Source organism: Heloderma suspectum, chromosome 1 (genome assembly GCF_057233095.1).
Source record: "Heloderma suspectum isolate Gila_16-S chromosome 1, 16-S_ref, whole genome shotgun sequence".
Lineage (NCBI taxonomy): Eukaryota > Metazoa > Chordata > Lepidosauria > Squamata > Helodermatidae > Heloderma > Heloderma suspectum.
In genome coordinates this window covers 84,564,111-84,588,926 of record NC_139458.1, presented here as the reverse complement: position 1 = coordinate 84,588,926, position 24,816 = coordinate 84,564,111, and the positions used below count along the sequence as shown (strand labels likewise).

At 43.3% G+C, this 24,816-nt stretch overlaps 2 protein-coding genes across 6 annotated transcripts in view; both read left to right on the top strand.

The window, feature by feature from the left end:
- Window positions 1-24,816, top strand: part of LOC146357545 (zinc finger protein 862-like) — a 72,129-nt gene that overhangs the window by 24,697 nt on the left and 22,616 nt on the right. For all 5 annotated transcript variants that reach the window (XM_084850625.1, XM_084850634.1, XM_084850597.1 and 2 more), the window contains 5 exons: window positions 1,573-1,667; window positions 4,271-4,374; window positions 7,721-7,983; window positions 9,885-9,952; window positions 23,472-23,659. In XM_084850625.1, the coding sequence (XP_084706751.1) occupies window positions 1,576-1,667; window positions 4,271-4,374; window positions 7,721-7,983; window positions 9,885-9,952; window positions 23,472-23,659 (715 nt within the window). In that variant the 5' untranslated portion in view covers window positions 1,573-1,575. The remainder of the gene's footprint in view (window positions 1-1,572; window positions 1,668-4,270; window positions 4,375-7,720; window positions 7,984-9,884; window positions 9,953-23,471; window positions 23,660-24,816) is intronic.
- LOC146357546 (uncharacterized) lies at window positions 9,965-23,448 on the top strand. The gene is made up of 2 exons (XM_084850650.1): window positions 9,965-13,902; window positions 16,502-23,448. The coding sequence occupies exons 1-2, from the start codon at window positions 13,494-13,496 to the stop codon at window positions 17,086-17,088; spliced, it is 996 nt and encodes a 331-aa protein (XP_084706776.1). The 5' UTR covers window positions 9,965-13,493; the 3' UTR covers window positions 17,089-23,448.

The window sequence follows — 24,816 nt, the reverse complement described above, 5'->3', positions numbered from 1 at the left end:
AATTGTGCGGTGTCATTAGTTCCAGTGTCCATTTACAGATTTGAATTTTTTTCCATTATGTGGAAAAATACACAAATAATTCCATAAGAGGGTTCGCAACAATTAATATAACTTAGTACGTAACATTTAGCTTTTATTTTATTTATTTATTTATTGCATTTATATCCCACCTTTTTTCCTCTTGCAAGGAACCCAAGGCGGCTTACATTATCCTCCTCCTCTCCATTTTATCCTCACAACAACAACAACCCTGTGAGGTAGGTTGGGCTGAGAGTCTGACTGGCCCAAAGTCACCCAGTGAGCTTCCATGGCTGAGTGGGGACTAGAACCCAGATCTCCCGGCTCCCAGTCCGGCTTATTCTCCACCATTCCATTCAACTTTTTCCCGCATATATTTTCCAGGATGGCATATGTCTCAGCAGAAACCTGCATATTTTCCCACGAATAAATTTGCGTAAATTTCAGGAAAGTTAAAAAAAAGATCCGAAAGTCCACAGGCTCCACGTAGCGGATTCTGCAGGTTTAATTCTTAGAAATCCAAACTCATTTTAGTCTGTCTTGAATTTCTCCAGCATCCCCACCCACAGTACAGCTGCAGAAGCAGTAAAATAGTATAGCAGAAGTAAAACACCATCCATTAAGAGCAAGGCAGACATTTAACTGCATCACCCATATTTGTGGAAAGTATTTCACAATTGGGTCTACACCACTCAAAAGTCCCTTCTCTGATCACCATTGCCTCACCTTTGAGGAGGGTGGTGACACCTGGAGTAGGACCTTTGAAGAAGGTCTTAGAAAGTGAACAGGTTCATAAGGCAGCAGGCTGTCTTTCAAATATTCTAGTCCCAAGCTATGGATAGGCAGTGTTTATTATTCGAGGTGAACATAATCCTTGGCTAGCACTCTCTGCCCAGGGCACTCTCTGCCCAGAACAATTGCTTTTCCCAGTGCCAGCTGAGTTGCTTCACTCTGCATGCACCACACCCATGGAGATGGCACGTGCTGCACAAAACCAGAAACTCAGCCGGAGTTGGGAGGAGCAGCTGCTTCTCCCAGGGCCAACCAAGTCCCTTTCTCCATGCTGAGAGGCATGCCCCTCAGCATGGAAAAGGGCAGAAATGGGGTGTGTGTATGTGCAGGTGACCTCAGTGGCTGTGGCCACACCCATTGAAGTCATCTGGCCTGCAGAGAGCCTAACGGAGGGCATTTTGGCCCCCTTGCCGAATTCTGATTGTACACCCCTGGCTTAGTGTAATATTAGTAAGTCTGTTTTTAATCAGTCCTGTACTTAGGACCCATGTTACTGGAGTCCCAGGAGGCCTTCCATTGGTTTGCCATTTGAACATGATCTGTGGGGGAAATTATGGTACTGCATCTTGGGACAGAAAAGTACTTGATTTTTTTTTTTAATTACCCAATAGCAGTTTTAATGTTGGCAATATTGGCCTGTCTTGTTAGCTGGGAAATCAGGATGTTTTTTTCCAAAGGCTATCTGGAAAACTGTGTTTTAAAGTGAGAACTAGCAGTTCCAAAAGCATTTACTTTTTTTGCCGATCTCTGAATTCCTTGCAGAACATGAGTGAAAAACTAAATGACTTGGAGGAGATGGTGACTATCAAAACAGAACCCTGCTCTCCATGCCAGGAAGAGGAGTATGGACAACTTTGGTAAGGGTTATGCTAAACATGTGGATTTTCAAACTTCACCTCCCTGAAAGCCCTTTCCACATTGATGTGTCTATGAAGGAATGCCTGCACATCTTCCATGACCTTCCTACATGTTGCAGAGAGTTCTGGGACATATTCTAGGCTGCATGTTTGGTTTAAGTAGGGTTCAAGACAGGCTTGTTAGGCTTAGATGTAATTCTATGCAGATTGAATAGGCACACTAAAACACAAAAGGTTCTCTATGTCTGTGGGTCCCATTTGCCTAAGAATATTGATAGTGGTAGACTTATCCATTACTGACTTTTCTCAACAAGGACCTCATGGTAAGCTTCTAAGAAGCTCCAAGGTTCCTAGGAACACAGTTTAAAATCCACCGCATGGGGAGAACGATCCTATGGCCAATAGACACTGTCTGGGGTGCCATAGGATGTTTTGGTTCCTGGGAACCACACTCCCCTCCCCCTCCTTCTTGTAGCTGGCACAGTTCTTTCCACGCTAGCTACTTCTCTGTGTTTAGGAATGGAGCGTGGAGAGGGCAAAAGGGGGGCAGGGAGGGGAAGAGACCATGGAAGCCTCCCCCCCCCCCGATGTCCCTGGATAGATGCACAAAATCACACAGTTACCCGAAAATGCACAGCAGCCAGAGCATGGAGGCGAGGATCCCTCTGTGCTCCAGCTGACCTGCATTGGATAGGCGTCAGCCTCCGAGTTCGGAGGCTGATGTCTGTCCCCATAAGTGTCTCATGTCCCACAGGTAGGTAAGAATTTTGGGGATAGGTTTGTTTCATGATAGAACTGAGAGTACAGCTAAATGTAAGACTGTAACCAGTGGATACTAGGCCACCACTGTGTTCTGGATCCCATCTAAGGAGTAACCATCCTTACGGCTCTACTCAAGATTACAGGAGCACTGAGTACTATTACAATTTGTCATATTTATTTATTTGATTTGTACCCCACCTTTCTATCTAAAATGGCACTCAAGGCAGCTTACAATCATTAATAAAACTGGATTAAAAAAATAATAATAAGCCAATACATTAAAACACAATTTAAAAATAGTTAGCCATGAAAGTATTTTAGAACGTGAGCGCAAACGGCTTACAAAATTGAAGCGTTAACAGTTATTAAATGGGGTTATGAAAGTTTTGAAAACTTATTTCTAATGCCTGTGCCTTATCTCCACCAATCACTTCTTGCTTTGAAGTCCAGTGCTTTATCACTGGGTTTTGCTTGATCTGTACCCTGTACCAGAGCTGTTTACTTCTCCTAATCCTGGTATTGCAGCTTGGGTTAAGGGGAATAATGTATGTGCTCTACAGAGAGAGGGAGAGAACATCTGTACCTAGGAAATTGAGTGGGATGTGTAAATGAGAGAAGCACATAAAGCATTTGCCTGTGGGCTTTTTACACAAGGCTGTTAATCCACTGTATCTACTTTTGGTTTCATCATAGAATTGAGATCTGAGCACTACATGAAGGGCATTTCCTTTCCTGCTTTTCTGCTACATAACCTCTAGGTGGCACTGTGGTATAGCAGAATAGCACAAACACACAAGTGGAAAAAGCATTTTCTTTCATTTTCGCCGCTCTAAAAAAACTCACTTAAGTGCTGTTTAAAAACACAAGTGAAACAGGAAGGTCACGATATTAACTAAAGAACCTGTAAACAACCGTGAGTAGGGAGTGACAAGCACACAATAATCTCTGAAAAAGAGAAGGTTAATATGAGACAGAGTGATCAGTTGACTGCTTGACCACAATCACATACAAAAAAAGGATGTTTTTGCCTAGCAGTGTGACATGGTTTCAGGGCCAGGTTAAGTATGGCTATACACAGCAACCATGGGTGGGGCCCTCAGGGGGTGGGGCAGAAGTGCCCTGTCCCCAGACAACCTATCCTTCCCTTTATATCTCTCACCGTGTATCAAGCATATGCCAGCAGCAGCAAAAAAGCTGGTCTTTTAGCCTGCAAGCCTTGCTGCTTGCTCCTGCCATTTAATTCCTGCACAATTCCTGTAGGACCCTGATGAAGCAATGCTCTGCAGTGATGCACTGCTGGAGAGCTTGTGAGGGAATAAAAATGGCAGGGAGAAGCAACTGTGCTTGCAGGCTACTAGATCACCTCTTTTGCTGCTGTTGGTACACACCTGCCTCACAGTAAGGGAAAGGAAGGGGAGATGGGGCAGTGGGCACTCTGGTGGGCTCAGGCCATTGAGAAATGCCAACCCCTGATGCCAGGCCTGCAAGGTTCCCTCAGGTCACGCATCCTAGCCTGCAGATGACTCCCCAGAAGGAACATACAGGGGCCCTGCTCCCCCTAAAGTTGTGTTTAGTGCAGGGAACACCACTTCTGCATGATTTGGTAGTCTGCTACATAGAAGTCCTAGGAAAGCTGGAACACAGAAATATTTTGGAAGAAACCTAGTTACCGTTAAAGTAACACAATATATAATTTCGAGGTGCCCAATAAAGCCAAAACTAATTTTTGTCTGGAAGTTTAAAAAATAGCACACTCGTTCTCTATGTTGTTTTCTTTTTCTTCACTCCTCCCAGCAGAATATCACACTCTTATATTCCCTCTTCTTTTGTTTTCTTGTCAGCTCTGGAAAGGTTGACTCCCAGTCTGTGGACGTGGAACCTAAAAAGCTGAAAGGAAAGCAGGATTTGATCATGTCCAAGAGTTTTCAGCAAGTGGATTTCTGGTGTAAGTTTCTCATTGCTGGACAAAATACTGATCTATCTATTCTTTCCTTAAATGTTTAGAAAGGAAAAAAAAGTTGTTAATTGGAACCCCACCTCTAATACCTGCAGAGGTGCCCTCTTTTCAAGTACTGGAGTGCAGCCTGTGTACTCTAGGCAGTTTTATGTATATGCAAGTGCATGCCTTGAATCCGTGACATCAGCTGAGGTGTCAATAAGATTAGAGGACAGAAGTTCCAAAACTGAGATTGAGCAGGGACTATTGATGGACAGACACAGTCTGTGTCTGGCATAGATTTAGATACCAGAGTAAACAGTCCCGCCTGCTTTACACCCTGGTTTGCCTGGCACGTTTGTCCTTTAATCCTCAGATTGGTGTTGCCCAGTGGAGAAATGCTTCCTGTCCTCTGCTACATGTAATACTAGCTGACATGAAGAGAAATATGCTCTAATCTTTCCAGGGAACAGCAGAGCCCTGCCACGAAGCAGCTAAATATACTTTATCAGGAGGGATGTAATTCAGTAATGTAGCTAACTTTTTTTTTTTTTAATTTGCAAAAGAATTCTGTTCTCACAAGTCCCCAATATCTGTCTTTCTCTGGGAGTCCTGGTGGGTTCTTGGCAGGGATGCTGCCAAATGCAAACATTGTTTACTTTAAATGTGCACATTTCCAGAGTTTTCATGAAGACAGTTGTGCCCCACATTGTCCAAATCATTGCAAAACAAAAAGCAGGGACAGCATGAAAGTTCCTGTGGGAAAGTGCTAGCTTTAATTCAGAGAGCTCAAGCAGGTGAGCCAAGTTATGTGCTTACAGGGAAAGCAATTTCAGTAGTCAGTCTGACCCTATATACCAGGCGTAGGGGACGGGTGGTCCTCCAGATGTTGTTGGACTCCATCTCCTAGCATCCCTCACCATTAGCTATGCTGACTAGGGCTGATGGGAATTGAAATCCACCAGTTTCTCAAGGGCCACATGTTCCCCATCCCTGCTGTATATGGTGTCCAACCACACCCAGAGCATGAAGTAAAACAAACGCAGCACATTCTCTCAGAGTGAAAGAAATGGGCTCTTTAGCGTATGATGTCCACCCTACCCTAGGCTTCATCGTTAATTGTGGCAAGCACTCTAAAACTTCCCACATAGGAAATTCTAACTGCATGGAAAGCCAGTGGCCTGTAGCTTGTAGCCAAAGGTTTCTACGCCCTCCACACCCTTCCTCCACCCCCCACCTGCCCTTCCCCTTCCACCGGTCTCTGAGCAGTTGCAGGATTGGGTTAATACTTGGCTCTAGGTCTCAACATAGTGAGACCTGCCATGCAGGGAGTTTTAAGGCAAACACTATATAATGAGTGGTTATGCGAGTCCACCGCTGAAAACAAAAGGAAGGGGTGGAGAAACTCTTTACCAGACTCAGTGGGCAACACATGAGGCCCCAGTTCAAAAAGCATCAAATGTGTATTTTCATACATTCATCCAAATTCCTTTTGAAGCCAAACTTTTTACTGTCCTAGAGATAATACACTGTGGAAACGACATCCAGGGGTTTCTTCCCCCCACCCCCCATCTAACACCTTAAATCTTTATTTTGGTTTATATTTCATATTTTTGTAAAGGGTTTGAATGTAATAATTCCACTTTTTACAAAGTTTGTCATCCAGGGTACCCACTGGCAACTTATGAGAGATGAAAAACAAGTCATATAGCAGGAGTGGGCAATGTGTGGCCCTCCAGATGTTGTTGGGCCACAACTCCCAGCATCCCTCACCATTGGCTGTGCTGGCTAGGACTGCTGGGAGTTGCGGTCCAACAACATCTGGAGGGCCACACGTTCCTCACACATCCCAAATAGGCTTGGTGGAGCAGCTGAAAAAGTGCAGCATGTTTGTCACCTACACCTTCATTGTGTTTCCCTGGCTGAGACCTGCTTCATACTGTTTACACACATGTGTTTATCTCCATCTTGGAAAAGTAATATATGAAGTACCACAAGGTTTTTCCATGTTAAGCACCGTATTTAAAAATAGGCTTCTGGTGCCTGGAATGGCCGCTGATTCCAAGAAACCCTACTGGCAGCCACAGATGGAGCTGTACTTCCCTGCCCCATCTCCTGGTAAGGTGAGATGGTGCAGCTCACCTTCTCAGCAGTGCCGCTGTGGTGCTGGCTGTGCTTTAGAGGGGGAAAGTGCAAGGAACATGGCAAGTTTCATGCTGGATCAGACCAAAGACTTGTCTAGTCCAGCATTCTGTTCACACAATGGCCAACCAGATGCCTATGGGAAGCACACAAGCAGGACATGAGTGTGATAGCTCATGTTCTCCAGGAGCTAGCACTGAGAGGCATACTGCCTCCGATGATGGAGTAATATATAGCCATCTTCACTAGTAGCTATTGATAGCCGTATTCTTCATGAACTTGTCTAATCCCTTTTTAAAACCATCCAAGTTGGTGGCCATCACTACATCCTGTGGTAGCAAATTCCATAATTTAACTTTGCTCTGTGTGAAGAAATCTTTCCTTTTATCTGTCCTGAATCTCCCACCCTTCAGCTTCATGGGATGACCCCGGTTCTAGTACTCTAGCCCTATCCATTTTCTCCCCACCATGTAGACAGTGATACACCTTCATCATGTCCCCCTCCTTACTCATCTTTTTTCTAAGCTAAAGAGCCCCAAACATTATACTCTTTCCTCATAGAGGAGTCTTATCAGCCCCTTAATCATTTGGGTTGCTCTTTTCTGTACTTTTTCCAGCTCTACAATACCCTTTTTGAGGTGTAATGACCAGAACTATATAAAGTATTCCAACTATGGTCACACCACAGATTTGTGTAATGGCGTTATGTTATTAGCAGGGAAAAACAGCACAGGTTAATTTGTGGGGGAAGTGATATGTGCTCGTTCCTGCTTTGGGGCAATGGCTGGATTAGATCAGCCTTTCCCCAACCCTGTGGCCTCCCAGCATTGAAATACCTGCAGAGCTCCAGGTTGGGGAAAGCTGAGATGATGCTCAATTCTTTTCAGTTCTACGATTCGGTGAATTATGCCTTCATTCCAGAAATGATTTTTTCCCCCTGTGTTAAAGCTGAGCTGAAATCACTTTTTTCTGGTCTAAGCTTGGGATTGCACAACCCCCTCTTCCCAAGACTCTGGACTGCGTAGCTTTGAGGCTAGAAACTGACTTTCACAAAAGAGACACTTAAACCTTTTCACAGAACTCAGCTTCGCTCATCAAGAAGTTTTGATGAGAAAATCAACCTATGAAAACATTGTTTTGCCCTTGTTGACACCTGTGTCAAGTTTCCGTGACCCAGAGTAATGCCCTCTTCTTCTTCTTCCTCCTCCTACAGTCTGTGAGTCCTGCCAGGAGTATTTTGTGGATGAATGTCCAAATCATGGCCCACCCGTGTTTGTGTCAGATGCTCCAGTACCCATTGGCATCCCTGACCGAGCTGCACTGACCATCCCACCTGGCATGGAAGTGGTGAAAGAGCCCAATGGGGAGCGGGATGTACGCTGTGTGAGTGAGGTTATCCCCAAGGGTCGAATCTTCGGACCATATGAAGGGAAACTCTCCAGTCAGGACAAATCAGCAGGATTCTTCTCTTGGCTGGTGAGTATTCTGACCATGTTCCCAGTGGCGTAACTCTTGAAGTGACTAGTAGGGTTAATGCTCTGAAACTTGTGCTAAGAAAACTAGTGCCTGTAGCTTAGGTACAAAAGAATCATAGAATAGTAGGGTTGGAAGGGGCCTATAAGACCACCAAGTCCAACCCCCTGCTCAATGCAGGAATCTAAGTCAAAGCATCCCTGACCGATGGCTGTCCAGCTTCGTCTTGAATGCCTCCAGTGTGGGAGAGCCCACTATCTCCCTAGGTAATTGGTTCCATTGTCATATTGCTCTCACAGTCAGGACGTTTTTCCTGATGTTCAGCCGGAATCTGACTTCCTGTAACTTGAGCCCATTATTCCATGTCCTGCACTCTGGGATGATCGAGAAGAGATGCTGACCTTCCTCTCTGGGACAACCTTTCAAGTACTTGAAGAGCTCTATCCTATCTCCCCTCAGTCTTCTCAAGGCTAAATATGCCCAGTCCTTTCAGTCTCTCCTCGTAGGGCTTTGTTTCCAGTCCCCTGATCATCTTCGTTGCCCTCTTCTGAACCCTCTCCAGTTTGTCTGCATCCTTCTTAAAGTGTGGCACCCAGGACTGGACACAGTACTCCAGATGAGGCCTAACCAATACTGAGTAGAGGGGAACTAGTACTTCACATGATTTGGAAGCTATACTTCTATTAATGCAGCTGAAAATAGCATTTGCCTTTTTTGCAGCCACATCACATTGTTGGCTCATATTCAGCTTGTGATTGACAACAATTCCAAGATCCTTCTCGCTTGTAGTGTTGTTGAGCCAAGTATTGCCCATCTTGTAACTGTGCATTTGGTTTCTTTTTCCTAGGTGCAGATTGGCATTTATCCCTATTAAATGTCATTCTGTTGTTTTCTGCCCAGCACTTCAGCGTATCAAGATCACTTTGAATTTTTTTCTGTCTTCCAGGGTATTAGCTATCCCGCCCAATGTTGTGTCATCTGCAAATTTGATAAGCATTCCCTGCACCTCCTCATCCAAGTCATTAATAAAAATGTTGAAGAGCACTGGGCCCAGGACTAAGCCCTGCAGCACCCCGCTTGTTACCTCTCCACAGTTAGAGAAGATTCCATTAATAAGCACTCTTTGAGTCCGATTCTGTAGGCAACTGTGGATTCACCTGAGAGTTATTTCATCTAGCCCACTTTGAGCTAGTTTTCTGATGAGGATATCATGGGGCACTTTGTTGAAAGCTTTGCTGAAGTTGAGGTATATTATGTCCACAGCATTCCCACAATCCACAAGGGAGGTGACCTGATCAAACAATGAGATTAGATTCATCTGGCGGGATTTGTTCTTGACAAATCCATGTTGGCTTCGAGTAATCACTGCATTGTTTTCAAGGTGCTTGCAGGTGGATTGCTTTATCATCTGCTCCAGAATTTTCCCAGGGATTGATGTCAGACTGACTGGTCTGTAGTTCCCAGGTTCCTCCTGTTTGCCCTTTTTGAAGATAGGGAAAACATTAGCCCTCCTCCAGTCATCTGGCACTTCACTCATCCTCCATGATTTCTCAAGGATAATAGACAGTGGTTCTGAGAGTTCTTCTGCCAGTTCCGTTATTACTCTAGTATGCATTTCATCTGGCCCTGGAGATTTGAACTCATTCAAAGTAATTAGGTTTTCCCATTTACAGCTAGGAGAAGTTTAATGTGCAGACTGGAAAAGAAGGCTTGGACGTCTAGAGCAAGATTTTTGTACTACTGAAGCAGACTTGAATCAGTCTCTTAGAAGTAAACAGTTTTGGAAGCTGGTCCCCAGCCCTCTTTCAAGCTGACTGGTCCTGCTGTCCAGGAGATAAGTAGGAAGTGGTGCCCTAGAAGTGAAACATTAATTACTCCATTTCCTTACTCTTTTCTTTTTTCAGATTGTTGACAAGAACAACCGCTACAAATCCATAGATGGGACAGATGAGACTACATCAAACTGGATGAGGTGAGTCTAGTTCTTGTCTGTGGGGGTTTTTTCCCTCCTTCAATAGTATTTATGGCCTAGAAGAGGAACAATAACTTCTCTTGTGGTTAATTCTTTGGAAATTACTATTTATCTCTGAAGCATTTGATTTCTAGTTTTATCGTTTAAACATACTTCCAGGGGTACTCTTCTGTTTTCTCCTCTGCTTCTGCACTGAGTAGCAGGGCTTCACTTGAGGCAAGGAGAGGAACTCAGATCATCACTCATTGACTACTTCTAAGTGGCTCTCTGTCACTCTTTATTTTTACTATTACAGTGTTTTAAAACAACTTGTGTGTGTGTGTTTTTAAAAAATCCGAACTAATTTGATCACTCTTGGCAAATCATGGGAAAACCATGTAATTTCTATGGAAAACCCTACCAATCTTGTTTGAGTTTGTTTGATTAGGGTTGTTGGCTGCTTTGTTGGTTATAGTGGTACAATTGGAGAGATAGAATTTATTGGTATATGTGGTACTTCTGCAAAATAAGGAAGATCCACAGTTTTCATTGTGAAAGTCCTCTTACTGTTCTCACTGGCCTTTGCAAAAAGTCCCATATGTCCCTAATTTATTTAAATTCCTTTGCCGCTCTACTGAACATATTAGCCAATAGTGAAGTGCTGCTGTTTTCTTGTTTCCCAAAGCAGAGCTTTTGTGGGAATCTAGATGGATGGATGGATGGATAGACACACACACACACACACACACACACTGTGTGTGTGTGTGTGTGTGTGTGCGCGTGTGTGCTACAGACAAAATGTGGTTCAATAGCAACAGAACTCATACTGAAGATACTAAGAATGGCACTGGACATTTCCCATTTAACAAATGCGCTGGATAAATGGTTTGGTATCTATATGGTATCCTCAGATAGATAAATCATGTATTTCTTGAAGCCCACATTTCATGTTGGGGCCCACATCTTGAAGCCCCCAAGTTGATGGCACTCTATAAATACACATGCAAGGCTGTAGTTTGAGATTTGCCATCTAAGTCATAGAGAAATTTTGACAGATCAAATAGTATGCTAGTAGCAAATGTTGGATGAGGCTGCACCCCAAACAGCTCCTTGTTTCCACCCCAAAATTTCCACCCCAAACAGCTCCTTGTGATTAAGGCTACAATCCTATTCACATTTGGGGGTGGGGGGGCTAAATCCCATTGAACTTGGTGTGGCTGACTTTTGAGTAAACATGGATAGGGTTGGTTTGCAAGTTTGATAACTATAGGGACTGAACAGGGAAGATGTTAGCCAGCTGACCAGTCAAGAGAGTACTTATTGTGTTTTGTTTTTCTCCCTACAGTGCTTAGTGTATGGCTTCATTGTTTTATAGGTAATGAAGAAGAAGCAAAAGAATTATTAATCCAGCTGGGTACCTTGGTGTGTACAAACCAATCCAGCTAGGATGTTAACAAGTTGATTATGTACTAAATGCTGCACTTTGGGATGCTTTTGTTCAGAGGTGCAGTCAGGCAACCATGCCTCTTCCAGGATACTCTATCCCATTCCCCTTCGGTTTTCAGTCCTTACCAGCAGCAGATGCTCAGCATTCTGTGGCATCTGATAATGCTCAGTCCTCCATGGGGCTGCTTTGGGTTGTCTCCGCTTCGGTTTTATTTATTTTTTGTCTGAACGTTTTTGTACTACTGCAAACCTTGGGGTTCCTCCAAGCCTGCTGATACTTCCTGCTTGTGTGTAGATGGTGCTGTGCCGTTGTGCCTATGTACAGATCGGAGAATGAGGGGTTTTTAATGTATATGTGGGCCGTGCGGGAGCTTGTTGGTATGCCCTAGTGTTGCAGGCATCAGTGTTGTCTTAACTTTGGAGTAGAGCAGATTTGCCCAACCTGGTGCCCTCTGAATGTGTCAGACTCCAGCTCCCATCATTCCCAGCCAGCATGGCCTTGCTGGCTGGGAATGATGGGAGTTGCAGTCTAAGACATCCGGAGGGTACCAGGTTGGGGAAGGCTGGAGTATGAAGGTGTGGTAACCCCCTTCTTGGTTGCTGTCTCATTTTTTTTTCTGAAATGTTCTCCTGTTGCAGCTGGCTGTACTTCCCTTGCCTGGGTCCTACATTGCTCCTTGCCCTCTAGTATTCTGCTACTTCAGCTATGAAATGAGAGACTAGACAAACAGGAAATGAAAGCCAGTCAGTCCCACTAGGTGTGTGTGTGGGGGGGTGTTTGTATACTCCAAACTGGGCACCTCTAGTTGCCTTTTTCCTCCTTACCGCATTGAGGGGTGGAGGGGGATGTGCTATGTCAGGCTAGCAAAGGTAAATAAGTGGGTCTTAGTATTACACTGTGAGCACTGGTGTTATAGCTAAGATTAGATTCAACAGAGTACCCAAAAAATATAGTTTTTAGACCAGAGTACAGAGAATTATCCAAGGCCTCCAGAGTGAAAGTACTCACCATATGACTGAATACACACTGTTATTTCCTGTGAAAAATTTATCCTGTGCTAGCTTACTTCCCTATTTTGAGGGAACCTCTTATACCTGATAAAAATGTGCTAATTGACACAATATGGACCTAGTTAGGTACAATGCCATGTTCTTCATAACAGGTGTGTTTTGCTAAGTGTTTGCTAAGTTTCAGTCGAGTCTAGTGAGTGAAAAAATATGCACCATACAAGCCACAGGGTACAACACCGATACCGTGAGTACCTGCTAAATCTGTACAGTATGAAGTGGCCCTTAGCAGATGTGAGATAGAAGTTTTGGCTATCAAGCCCATACCATGTCATTTACAAAAATATTGTGGAACAACATACTTGGGTTAATCTGCAGTAGTGGTTCTTGCAGGTGCTTTCACAAAGTTGCCCGCCTCTTTCCTCCTCCCCTCTCCCAAGCTAAATGGTAGGTTTTGAAATCACCCATGGTTCTTATCAGCATCCACTGTTTCATTTTCTCATGCCCCTTTTATCTATTTAATCCACCTGTTCTGAAAAAGAGGATACTTGCAATAACAAAAATAAAAATTGAGGAAAACAATCCTGTAAATTTCTCTGTAGAAAACCCAGAATAGTTTGCTGACTTCTATTTTTAAATAGTCACATTTAACCCATCAGAGTCTCTGGGTGAGTGCTAAATGTCTTCAGTGGCCCGTTTTTAAATCAGTCCATGAAATTGTAAATACCTAGCATTTATTTTGTTTGGTTTGGTTTGATTTCTCATCAAGGAATGGTTAAATCACTTAATGTGGACAGAGCCTCTGAATACCTGTTTAAAAGTGCAAAGGTTACATCTGCTACAAATAGGACATGGTACAGGGTGTGTGTGAGTGTGAGTGAATCTTTTCTTCCCAACTTCGATAATGGTTATTTTAGAAAGAAAATATCTACCACATTCTATATTTAGTGGAAAAATGGAAAGCCTTGTGTTGAGGAGAGGAGAGGAACCTTGCCAAGCTGGGAGTGAATGCACAATCGGTCGTGTTTCTTGCTTGTAACGGTGTGGGTACTTCACATTGATTTCCTTTTACCCGTTTGTGCTTTGTGGGATATTGAACTCAAGGAACATGACTGAACGAAAGAGGAAGCCCAAGTTCTCCAGGGAGGAGCTGGACATTCTGGTCACTGAAGTGACCCGGAACGAAGCCAGGCTGTTTGGAAGGGAGACGATACGTCTATCCCATGCAGACAGGGACAAGATCTGGGAAGGGATAGCGAGAAAAATCACATCGGTGAGCCAGGTCCCCAGGTCTGTGAAAGATATTAAGCACAGATGGGACGACATGAAGAGAAGGACCAAAGACAAACTGGCGTTCATGCAGAGGTCCCTCTCCAGTCCCAGCAGCCCGGGGAGGCCCTCGGCCATTGTCCTGACCGCCCACGAGAGAGCCATCGAGTCGACGCTGCATTCGTCACGCCAGATGCACGGCTTCCGGAGAGCGGATCTGGACGTGGTTGACAGCCCATCAACCAGCTGTAAGTATTACTTCTCCTCCTCTGTCCCCTGCTGCCCAGATCACTTCTGACAAAGACGTGTATGATGCAAAAGGTCATCCTTCACCTCTAGTGAAGCCATTCCCTCTGGTTGGTGTTCCCGGTTGTACTTGGTTCTTTCCACCCTGTTGCCTTCCTCATTCCCAGTTTATGAACAGATTGTGTGGAGCTTATGAACTGGTATGAACTCTGGTCAAGGTAGCATAAAGGGTAGGTAATGTGACTATTCCCAGTCTTTGGAATGGGAGACGTGAAGAAATGTGGACCTTACAGATGTACACACACAGAGAGAGTAAGACAGAAAAGGAAAACCAAGTCATCATCACGAATATATCCAGCATATAGGAGTTAGTTTACCAGCTCATAAATGTGGACATTGTCTACACTGGGCTAGCAGTGTACAAAGGAAGCACCATGTGAATTTGCCATAGGCACATAAGAACATATGGGCGCTACTCTAATTTCAGTGATCCTTCCGGACACTGGCTGTGCAGCGTGCAGATGTATACTGATGTGGTACTGCCTTTGTGTGCACTTCACCCTCTGTCAAGAATTTCCACATTTGAATATGAACCTTACCTGTTCAAGATGGGGGTTGGGGTTTTGCCATTTGAAGTGTTTTATCTGGAATTTTCCAGCTGGATCCAGACTTAGTCATGCATAGACTAGGCCCATTGAAATCAATGGGACAAGTTAAGTCATGACTAATTTAGATCCCATTGATTTCAGTGGGTCTACTCTGAGCATAACTAAGTCTGGATCCAACCCTATGATATTCGACAAGCATTACAAATGTATGATATGAACTATTTTCATTGCTTTAGGGGAAACAAGCAATAGGCTCCATGCTCCTGATGTATTGATTATAGCAGTTTATATAGTGGACCAAACCTGGGGAAAGTTCCAGAAGACACAGGCTCAGTAAGGTCTTCTGTGGTTTTTCCCTGTTAGGCAGTACTATGGTCTAGGGTTTAAGCCTCAGCTAGGTACATGCAGGATGGCATTACAATATGATCAAGCAAGGCCTGTGGCCCATCACCTCATGCTCAGCTCTAGACTGGACTGCTAGTAATTATAGATGCTAGGCACTGACCTATAAAACCTCTTGCCATAAACCTTCCAGTGAAGTATGACCAAGCTCCTGTTTGCTGGCTTTAGTATTCGCTTTGGTGTTGGACTTGCTCCTCTAGATTATGTTTGATGCCAGGGAAAGGATGCGAAAGATTACACTAAGTCGGTTTACAGTGTTAAAGGCTCTTCACCCTGGGAAGGAAGATCTGTGGTGTGTTTGCAGTGGAATTGGTGGTATAGCCACTTGTGAGCTACTCCTTCCTTCATACACACACAGTAGCTTGTGACATCATATAAAGTTGCCTTTCTGTTTTGTCAAACATTGGGCATCTATCGCAGGGATGGGGAATGTATGCCCCCCCCCCCGATGTTGTTGGACTGCAGTTCCCAGCATCCCTCACCATTGGCTGTGCTGGCTAGGGCTGATGGGAGCCCTAGATGTCCAAGAACATCTGGAGGACCACACGTTGCCCAGGTTCCATCCAGTCTTGTCTATTCCAGCTATTAGTGCTTCTCCAAAGTCTCAGTCAGAGGCTTCTTCCCCACCTTGCTACAGAGATGCTTTATTTGGTGATTCTTCTTCATGCATAGCATGAACTCTGCCACTGAGCTATGGCTTGCTTTGGGATCCGTAGTCCTGTACAAATGCTGGAAAAGATTGCTTAAGGGTGCACGTCTCCCCCACCGGGAGAGGCACACACAGGAAGTAGTTCCCTCCAATTGCTGCCACCTGTGCTGATGCTGGAAGCTCCTGATATATAACCATCAGAATGTGATTAGAATAGTAAGGTAACAGTTGTTCCATTTTTGTGTACACATAGGACTGTTCCTAGCAAACTTTTATTGCAGGAAATACATAATTTCAGTTGTCTTTGATATTTTTATACCCCAAATAGTACTCTTCAGTTGTTATGCAACTACTGGCTTCAAAGCAGTAATAATCATATAATTTAGCAATACCAAGCAAAAGACATTGTGCAAACATAATATGTAGCTCCAGTACTGTTATAGTGTTCTAGATACAAATGGGCACATCTCTAGGCTACTCAGAGTGGAATATTGCCTGTCAGAGCATCTTTTTATTTTCAGCTTTTGGTCATGGCCCAGTTACGCCGAGAGCTCTTCTTTGACCATGATTGTCATTGCTTCAGCCAGATTGGTTCTCCCATGGCTAAGAAGCCTCCTGTATTTTTTTTAATGAACGTAACATAACCTTGGCTGAATCTACACATAACAGTTATACCGTTATCATACTGCAGTGATAATTATTGGCGCTCATTGGTGTCATGTGCACCAATAGTTATGATTGCAGTATGATAACGGTAAAACTGCTATGTGTAGATTCAGCCCTAGTGTAATGTTTAAAGGAATCTCCCAATAGTCTAGAAAACCTCGTGGATTTTACCAACATTCCAAGTTAAATGCTCATTTGTCCTGAACACCCTGAAATAGAGATTTTCAAAGGAAAATCTTCATGCAAATAATCTGGTGTTTCTTTTTCTGTTTCCAGCTGACGAAGGTGAGGAGGTGCCAGGCCCCTCGCAGCAACATTGCTTCTCATCACTGCAAAGGAGTACAGAAGAAGCTGACCATCTCTCCATGCCATCTTTCCTTCATTCATCATCTTTGTCAGATCACTCAGATAATATAAACCAAAGGCAGGAAGCGAAGCACCCAAACTCATGTTCTCAGTCCTCCAGTAAGCCCCCTTGGCCATGTTCCCAAAGCCCACCCATCTCTGGCTTTGACCATCAGCTCTTCAACTCCAGCATTCAACAGACTGAGCTATTCAGGCAGTTCTGTCAAGAGCTGGTGACAATCCACAGAGACATGGCAAATCACATGCATGTGATCAGCCAGGGGATGTCTGACCTGACTGGACAGGTCAGCCAGATGTGCCAGACCTTGGCCAAAATCAAGGATGAGCTCCAAACTTTGAATAAGGGTCAGATCTCTACTGCTAGCCAGGGGATTAATCTTCAGACAGTAGCATCAAAGGGCCCTTCTGAATCCAAGGCAGGGATCAGCCAAGGTCATCCCAAGCAGACTCCTCTCGTTCGGACTACTAGGTCACAGAAGAGAAAGCACCACTTCTAGCTTCTGTGGTATTAAATAAAAAAGAATAGCTGATGTTGAATTACTAAATATCCCTTAGCATGGTTATTGGGGAAGTTCAATGAGAATTCCCTCTTAAGAGTAATAGAAATTATGGCAGCTTTGCTCTATGCACTTGGAGACATAGCACCTGGCTTGTAGAACATATGCAATAGAAGCTGTGAAACAAAAAGAGGTGAAATGTAAGGATCCATGAGGATCTTCCTGTTTTACAAAGCCCAGGGTGCATATAGATTTGTTTCCTTGACCTTTCTATGCTCAGGAAACATGATTTAGGCTTTGTATTTAGATAATTGCACTTAGAATATTAAAACAATCTACAAAAATACTTTCTCCCCTTCTTTCTCCTGCTCTGCTTCTGCAGACAGCACTGTGTAGGTGTGGATCTAAGAGAACTGAAGCACTCTTACAGCTATAAAAGGCTCATGCAAAAGGCTTTGCATAGGAAATAGGATGCTTTGGTCTCATCCAGCAGAGCTCTTCTTATGCTTATTTCCTTGACCTTAATTAGGGGCTATTGAAGTTTTGGCTTTGGATGTTAAAACTGGGTAGATTGTAGCAAAAGGAGGGATACACAACAATGCAGAAAACATTTGTCTACAGTCTCTAACATCAGAAGAAGTTTTGCCAAGGGGGAATAATCTGGCAGAAACTTGTAAAACCCAATGCATCAAAATGAGTTTAGGAATACACTCACAAGGAAGGAAGTTGCACTGAAATCAAGTCGGTTAACTTGCAAGAAATGTGCTTCAGATAAGGGCTGCTACTGGCCAGCGTATTGACTTTTCTTCTTTGTATTTACAGTTCTTCAGGATATTGGTAGTGCAGTATGTCTAATGGCTATACCAGGCTGTACCATTTAAAAAAAAAACTTGCCTGTGTCAGACAGGGAATGACTTTTTGCAGATGCAAGTAACTGGAGCATGTTCAAATGCTGGTTTTGTAATGCCAGTGTAATTCTCCTGACTTCATCATAATTGCTGTTTGGGTAATACTGTAGGTTTAGGGAGGTATGAGAAATTTGTTTCCATTCGTTTTTTATCAGGATTTATCCAGTTCGTACCTTCCAGACCGAACACGGACTCGAATGCAATCTATGGTCAAAGTCTGTACATTTCTGAGCTTGCTATGTGGTTTGCAGACCCAAATGTGTTCAACGGCATGTGTACATTTGAAAAATACACATGAAAATATGTGTGCTTTTGAAAAATGTGCACAAACATGCTTGAATCAATGGGAGAAGAATGCATACATTTCAAAGATGCACACAATTAATGCATACATTTGGAAAAATATACACAAAAATACACATGAATTTTCATGTGAGCAGGAAAAAACAAAGATCACAATGTGATATGGACATGAGACGGAACGAGCTTCGAGGTGGAATTTGGAGAACTTCGACAAGCTTGGGTTCTGCTTGTCTGAGCATCCCTAATAGGTTGCAGCAAACATGATGCTGTCTTTTCACCTCCTTGTTGTCTTATCTCAGATTTCCTTGTTTGTGTTTTCTTTTGTCAGTTTACTACTTAACATGGTGAAGGGCAAATGGAAAACATAAGCTATCACACTTGGGCCAGAAGATAGTACAACTCCCATCAGCCCCAGCCAGCTTGAGTGGTGGTGGGAGTTATAGTCCAAAACATCTGGAGGATACCAGGTTGGGGAAGGCTGCTATAGTAGATCTAAAATGTAGCTTACCTAGGCCTGTTAGGGCTCAGCTATAATTTTGAAATCAGATGTTTTAATTGCATCCGCTTATAATATGTATACTAAAACTGCATGTTTACTGTACCTTTTTCATACTTGCATCTGTTCCCCTGACTGTGTACAGCACTGCATGCTACAACTGTCAGATACAAGAGATGATCCCCTTAAAGCACAGCTGCAGGAAAACACACTTTACAAGGCCCTTTTGCTAGTGAGCCTGATAAAATAAACTTTCAGTGCAATCCTATGCACATCTACTGGGAAGTAAGTCCTATGGAGTTCAATAGGACTAACTCCAAGGTAAGTTTATATAGGATTGCAGCCTTAATGAAACTGTGATCAGACTGATTTAAAAGCCTGTCTCAGAGAAAACTGCCCATATATAGTGTTGCTGCCTATTTACAGGGAAGAAAAATCATGTGACATAAGATGTGGATCACTATTGCATGAATTAAACCCATCAAGCATTGCTATACTTTTGAGACAGGTATAGCACCAGTTAATTACAAATTAATGTGAAATAAATAATGCACAGAATCCAGAAGTCAGATTCTCATTCCGCCACCAAAGTAAAGGGGTTTTGCTCCCTGCAGACTTACAATAGACTGTAAACATCTTGGAGCAGGGACCTCTGCCTTTTGTTTATGTTAACTCTATAAAGTACCATGTTCATTGACGGTACTATATAGATTAAATAGCTATATAGATTAAATAGCATTTATTACTCACAAACACACACACATCTAGACCACACATCTAGAGCATCTAGACCATTATGATGGATAAGGTTGCTTTGCTTTCATCTTTCAAATGTTTGTGAGGTGGTGTTGATACAACCACAGAAGCAGGTTTCAGGATTGTCCTCTGAGCAATGCTGCTGAGAACTGAGCCATGCACATAGCAGTTAGCATTCTAATCTACCACTAACCTTTTCTGAGAGGTGTAGATGCTCAGGGCCTCTGGGTTTCTGGGACTTGTGCTCTCTGGTGTTTAGTAACACCCAAGTGGATGAGCTGGGCTGTCTCCTTTAGAGCAGGACAAGAAGCCTAAACCTGAGAGATGTGGGACATGAGTATGTAGAGAAACGCAATATTAATTTATCTGTACAAATAAAGGTATATCCCACAATTTACTTTTCTGTGGGGAATTAGCAAACAAGGGATAAGTTCTCTGCCCTGTGAAATGCTTTCTTTGTTTCATCCTGCAAGGGATGCTTCCTTGTATGTGATTGTTTAAATCTGGCATGTTTTAAGTGCCCCTGTTTGACTATATTGCTGTGTTTACCCTGATACTTATATATGATGGAAATTTATGTTTATGACTATTTTTGTTAACAATAAATATATAATACTTAAAACTCAAAACTCGTTTGGTCACTTGTTCTTTTCTCTCCATGTGTGTCTGAAATTGTGCTCAAGAGTCCTGAGATTTTTTGTTCCATATCAAGCACATAATTGCTTCAACAGTCATATCGCTGCCTTGTCCATGATATGTACAAATGACACATTTCTGGCAGGACACAAATGTCAGATATCTTTTTCTACCTTTGATTGCCAGTTTAAAGACAATGAGCAAAGGGAAAATGTTTGGTCTGCAATGTCCCTGCTATCATTCATTCATGTTCCTAAAATTTCATTCATGTTCCTGAAAAATATTTTTTCATGCAAATACTATAAATCTGCCTATTTTCACTGATATACAAAAAAGTAGTTCAAGAACACCACTTTTGTAGGTTGCATACCTATAATCTGCTTCATGAGATCAGTACCATGGCTAATCCCATATAGCCTAATAGACACAATAGGTAAGTATACTCCATGAGGAACTTGTAGGTTTGAAATATGAAGAGCCGATTTAGGCATATGCAAGGAGTTGTGCTTCCATGTGCTAAGCTTTCTCTTAGCTCCTTGTGCTGCATCAGAAGCCTCTTCCAAATTTCATATTTTGGGGGTGGCCTGTCCCAGTGTACTTTGTGTGTACTCGCGTATGTATACATATATACACATACATACACACACACACACACACAGTACCCAGAAGAGTGAATAGTTCCTTCAGATAGATTACTGTAATATCTATAACCAATTGAGCATTGGCTACTGCTTGTTGGCTTTCTTGTGCATCTGGAAAAGGGAGTGGATGTTCATTTAAATCAGGGCTGGGCAACTTGTGGGCATCCAGATGTTGGACTACAACTCCCATCATCCCTCAACATTGGCTATGCTGGCTAGGGATGATGGGAGTTGCAATCCAACATCATCTGGAGAGCCACAAATTGCCCACCCCTGATTTAAATGAATGCACATATGGAACCGCTCAATTTAGTATTGATTCGAAGCATTTTTTTTTTTAAGCAGCAGCAGCCAGAAAAGGAAAAGCTGGTCAGGGCAATTCCTGCCTCCAACTATCTCATCAGTTTGTCCAATTGCAGCAAGCACATGAAAACTCAGTGCTTCTGGAAAAGGAATGAATCTTGAGAGTTGTCACTTAGCTGGAATGACACTGTCTTCCCCCTGGCCTAGCGATCCTTGGCAATGAAGCCAGATTGGGAGGCTTAATTGCAAGGCCAGAAGCGGCTCTTTTTTGTGGCTTACCCTACGGTGCCCATACACCTCTTCCTACATGGGTAAAGCCCCCAAGGTGGGACCTAGTGAATGCTGTTTCTGTGGTCACTAATATCCTTGGCTTGGTGTATTTGTCTCCTTACCAGTAACTCAGAAATACAGAGGGAAGCAGGCCCTCTCACTGGAATGCGTAAGGAATTACCTGCACAAGAGTTGTATGTATATAATATTATATTATATATAATCTAATCAGTTGTTAACTTGACCAGAGGATAACTAGATCTGATGTGAGGAAATAAGCACAAGCTGCTCATATGTATCGTTCTAAAGTGTCTTATGTCAATCCTAAGCATGCCAGATTCTAAACTGTTCCTCTTCTAGCTCAGTACATAAAGTATAAAGGTTGGGGAGTCTGTAGTATTTATTTGCATGTCTCTTCTCCAACACTGTGATTCATTATTTGTGTCACAAAAGAAGTGTACATTGTAATATGAGCATGAGCATAAAGTTTGATCCTCATGCACACATTAGAAAGATATTTGCCAGTAATGGAAATGGACAGTATGGGATGTAATAAATTACATCAAGGGTAAGAGCGAAAGATCCCTGCCCCTCTCTCACTCAAGCATTTGCTGGCTTCACAGTATAGGTGCAATCCCTCAAGCACAGTTTGTGCAGAGTCACATTAACTTCAGTTAAGGGTGCAATGCTGGCTGGGGAATGATGGGAGCTGTAGGACTTTTTTCTGTCTAAACATGCATAGGATTGCACCTTAAATCCGAAGCAGAGCTCTCTTACAAGTCCTGAAATGCACTCTCATTCTAGCAATCTCTTTTATATTCAGTATAGAGAAGAAGAACGTTTGGGAGTTTGTAGTGTTTTATTTGCATGTTACTCCTCTAAATTCACATACCAAGGAATGGCATGACTAATTAGAGAAAGTTAGTGTAACCAGGTAGTAGGCAAAGCTGTGAACAAGGACGTCCCTGATTCAAATCTTGCCTTTGCTAGAAACTAAGTGGGCAAAATCCAATGACTTTTTTCCTCTGATGGAATTATTTGCATCAGCGGATTGAGTGGGGGATTTCCCTTGCAGTTCTCTTCACACCCTCACAATTTGATCTGGAGGATTGGGGGACCATCTCAAGCAGATTTTCAGGGTACGGAGAGGGCTGTTGAGGGAGGAGAGAAGGAGAAAGTCCCATTCATGAGTAGGCTTCTGCTCACACAACATTGGCTTCCATTATTAGGTTTCCTTAGGCTAACTATAATTTCTCAGCCCCTCTAGCTGCAATGTGGGAGCCAGTGTGGTGTCTAGAATGTCAGGCTGTGACTAGGGAGATCCCCACTCAGCCATGAAGATCACTGGGCAACATTGTGCCTGTCACTGTCTCTCAATCCAACTTACCTCATTGAGTAAGTAAGAGTAGAAAAAGTATTTTCATGCTTTAGTCAATAGGGGAAAGTATGCACTTGGGTGCACACTTTTCTCATTCAAACAAAAACAACCAAAGCTTGCATTTGGGAACAGGAATGAGGTGGACTGAGCTTTGAGGTGGGACTAAGAACTGCGACGAGCTCAACCCTTGCTGATTCTCCCATCCCTAAAGAACATTGCTTACAGTGTTTTCAGATGCTTCTCACCTCACAACTGCAGCATAGAGAGTGCTCAAAATGGCTTCCTTACGACAGCTGTTCCACGTAATGGCCAATTAAAAGAAGCAAGACGTGGCAAGGGAAGCAATAGAGCGCAAGGGGCCAGTTACTGTGTTTCGGGCCATTATAAACATTTACAAACATGCATATGCTATTAGGTGGCGAAGCACTCTGACAGCCTTGATGGTAATTAGGTTTCTTCCCATGCAGACACAACAGGCATGTACCAGTCTCAAGAAGTTGTTTAATATTCCTTAGGTGTGCATGTTACTTTCTTATAGCTCTGTCAGTTTGCATGTCATTATTCATGCCATCCAATGCACCTGTTTCTGTGGCTCCCTTTGAAGGTCACCCCTGCTGCGCCTCTGACTAAGGTTTCTTTAGTTTTGATTAAGCCTGCTTGCGAGTCAAAGCCTACCTCATCCTTGTCCTCAGGTATGTGGCCATATCCCGAGAGGAGAGAGAACAGAACCTGATGGCGTTCCAGCACAGCGAGAGGATTTACTTCCGGACTTGTCGGGACATCCGGCCAGGGGAGAGGCTGAGGGTCTGGTACAGCGAGGATTACATGAAGCGATTGCACAGCATGTCTCAGGAGACCATCAACAGAAACCTCACAAGAGGTGGGTGTTTTCTTCCTTCTTTACTCTCTCTGAATTAAAACCCCCCAACAATGGCATGCTTATCTGACAGGTGAGGGCCCCGAAGGAGCTACAAGCATCTATATCTATATATAATAACCAACAAAGAAAAATCCAGCGTCACAAAACAATAGGCTGAAATGAGCAGAAAACCAACTGAAGCAAATTAATCAAATAGCACTATTTGGGGAGTGTGTACGTAGACCATTTGATTTCATGAGCCTGAAAAAGTGTCCTTTTCTTGACTGGATTTTCTGGCTTGTGGTACGTTTCGTGACACACTCTTCCCCTTGCAAAATATCTATAAGGATTACTTAATGTTTGTCACCGTGTTTATCTGTGACAAGGCGCAGCAGCCATTAATATTGGACACATTTGGCAAGGGGTTTATAATATATATAGGAATGCTTGTGGGATGTGCAGATAATCTCAGAGCAAGGAGGGAGGGGAGGGGGGATTCCTGCAGGCAAATCAAGGGTTTCTGTCCATGACTGAGACCTCAGGCTTGCCCAAAATAGTGGAGGAGGGTAGGGATGTCAGAGAAATCTGCAACAGATTCAAATGCGTTTGGATTTCTATGAATCTGACCTGCAGCTTCCACAGCAGACCGGCTTTTTCAGAGTAGCATGAATGCTGTGAACTTGTGGACCAGTTTTTTACTTTTGGCAGGATGTGCACAAGGGCATGTTAGTGGAAATGCACATTGAAATTCTTGTACATCCCTAAAAAACCATCCGATTCCATCAGTGAGAGGACAACGGAACGAAAGATGCCTGACAATCTGTATATCCCTAGAGAAGGGCACGGTAACTGAAAACTCCCCAAATTCCTGTGTGCGGCACTTGGGGAACTGTTGGTTTCTTCCTCCCTTGCTAGAACAAGGGCCAGCTTGTAAGAGTCAGCATGCATCTCTCTCTCTCCCACCACCTTTCATCATTGATAGAACTACCGGGGACTACTTTGAAGAGGAGCTGCTGCTCCTTGTCGCATATAAACATGATAATAAACATTAAGTTTGTCCCTCTGCATGCTTCCTCGGCACCCCACCATGGGATCTTCACTTGCATAAAGTATTTTGTAGGGAGCCATAAAAACGTGCGACAAGTGAACTGGAATAGAATCAGTAACTGGGTTCTCAT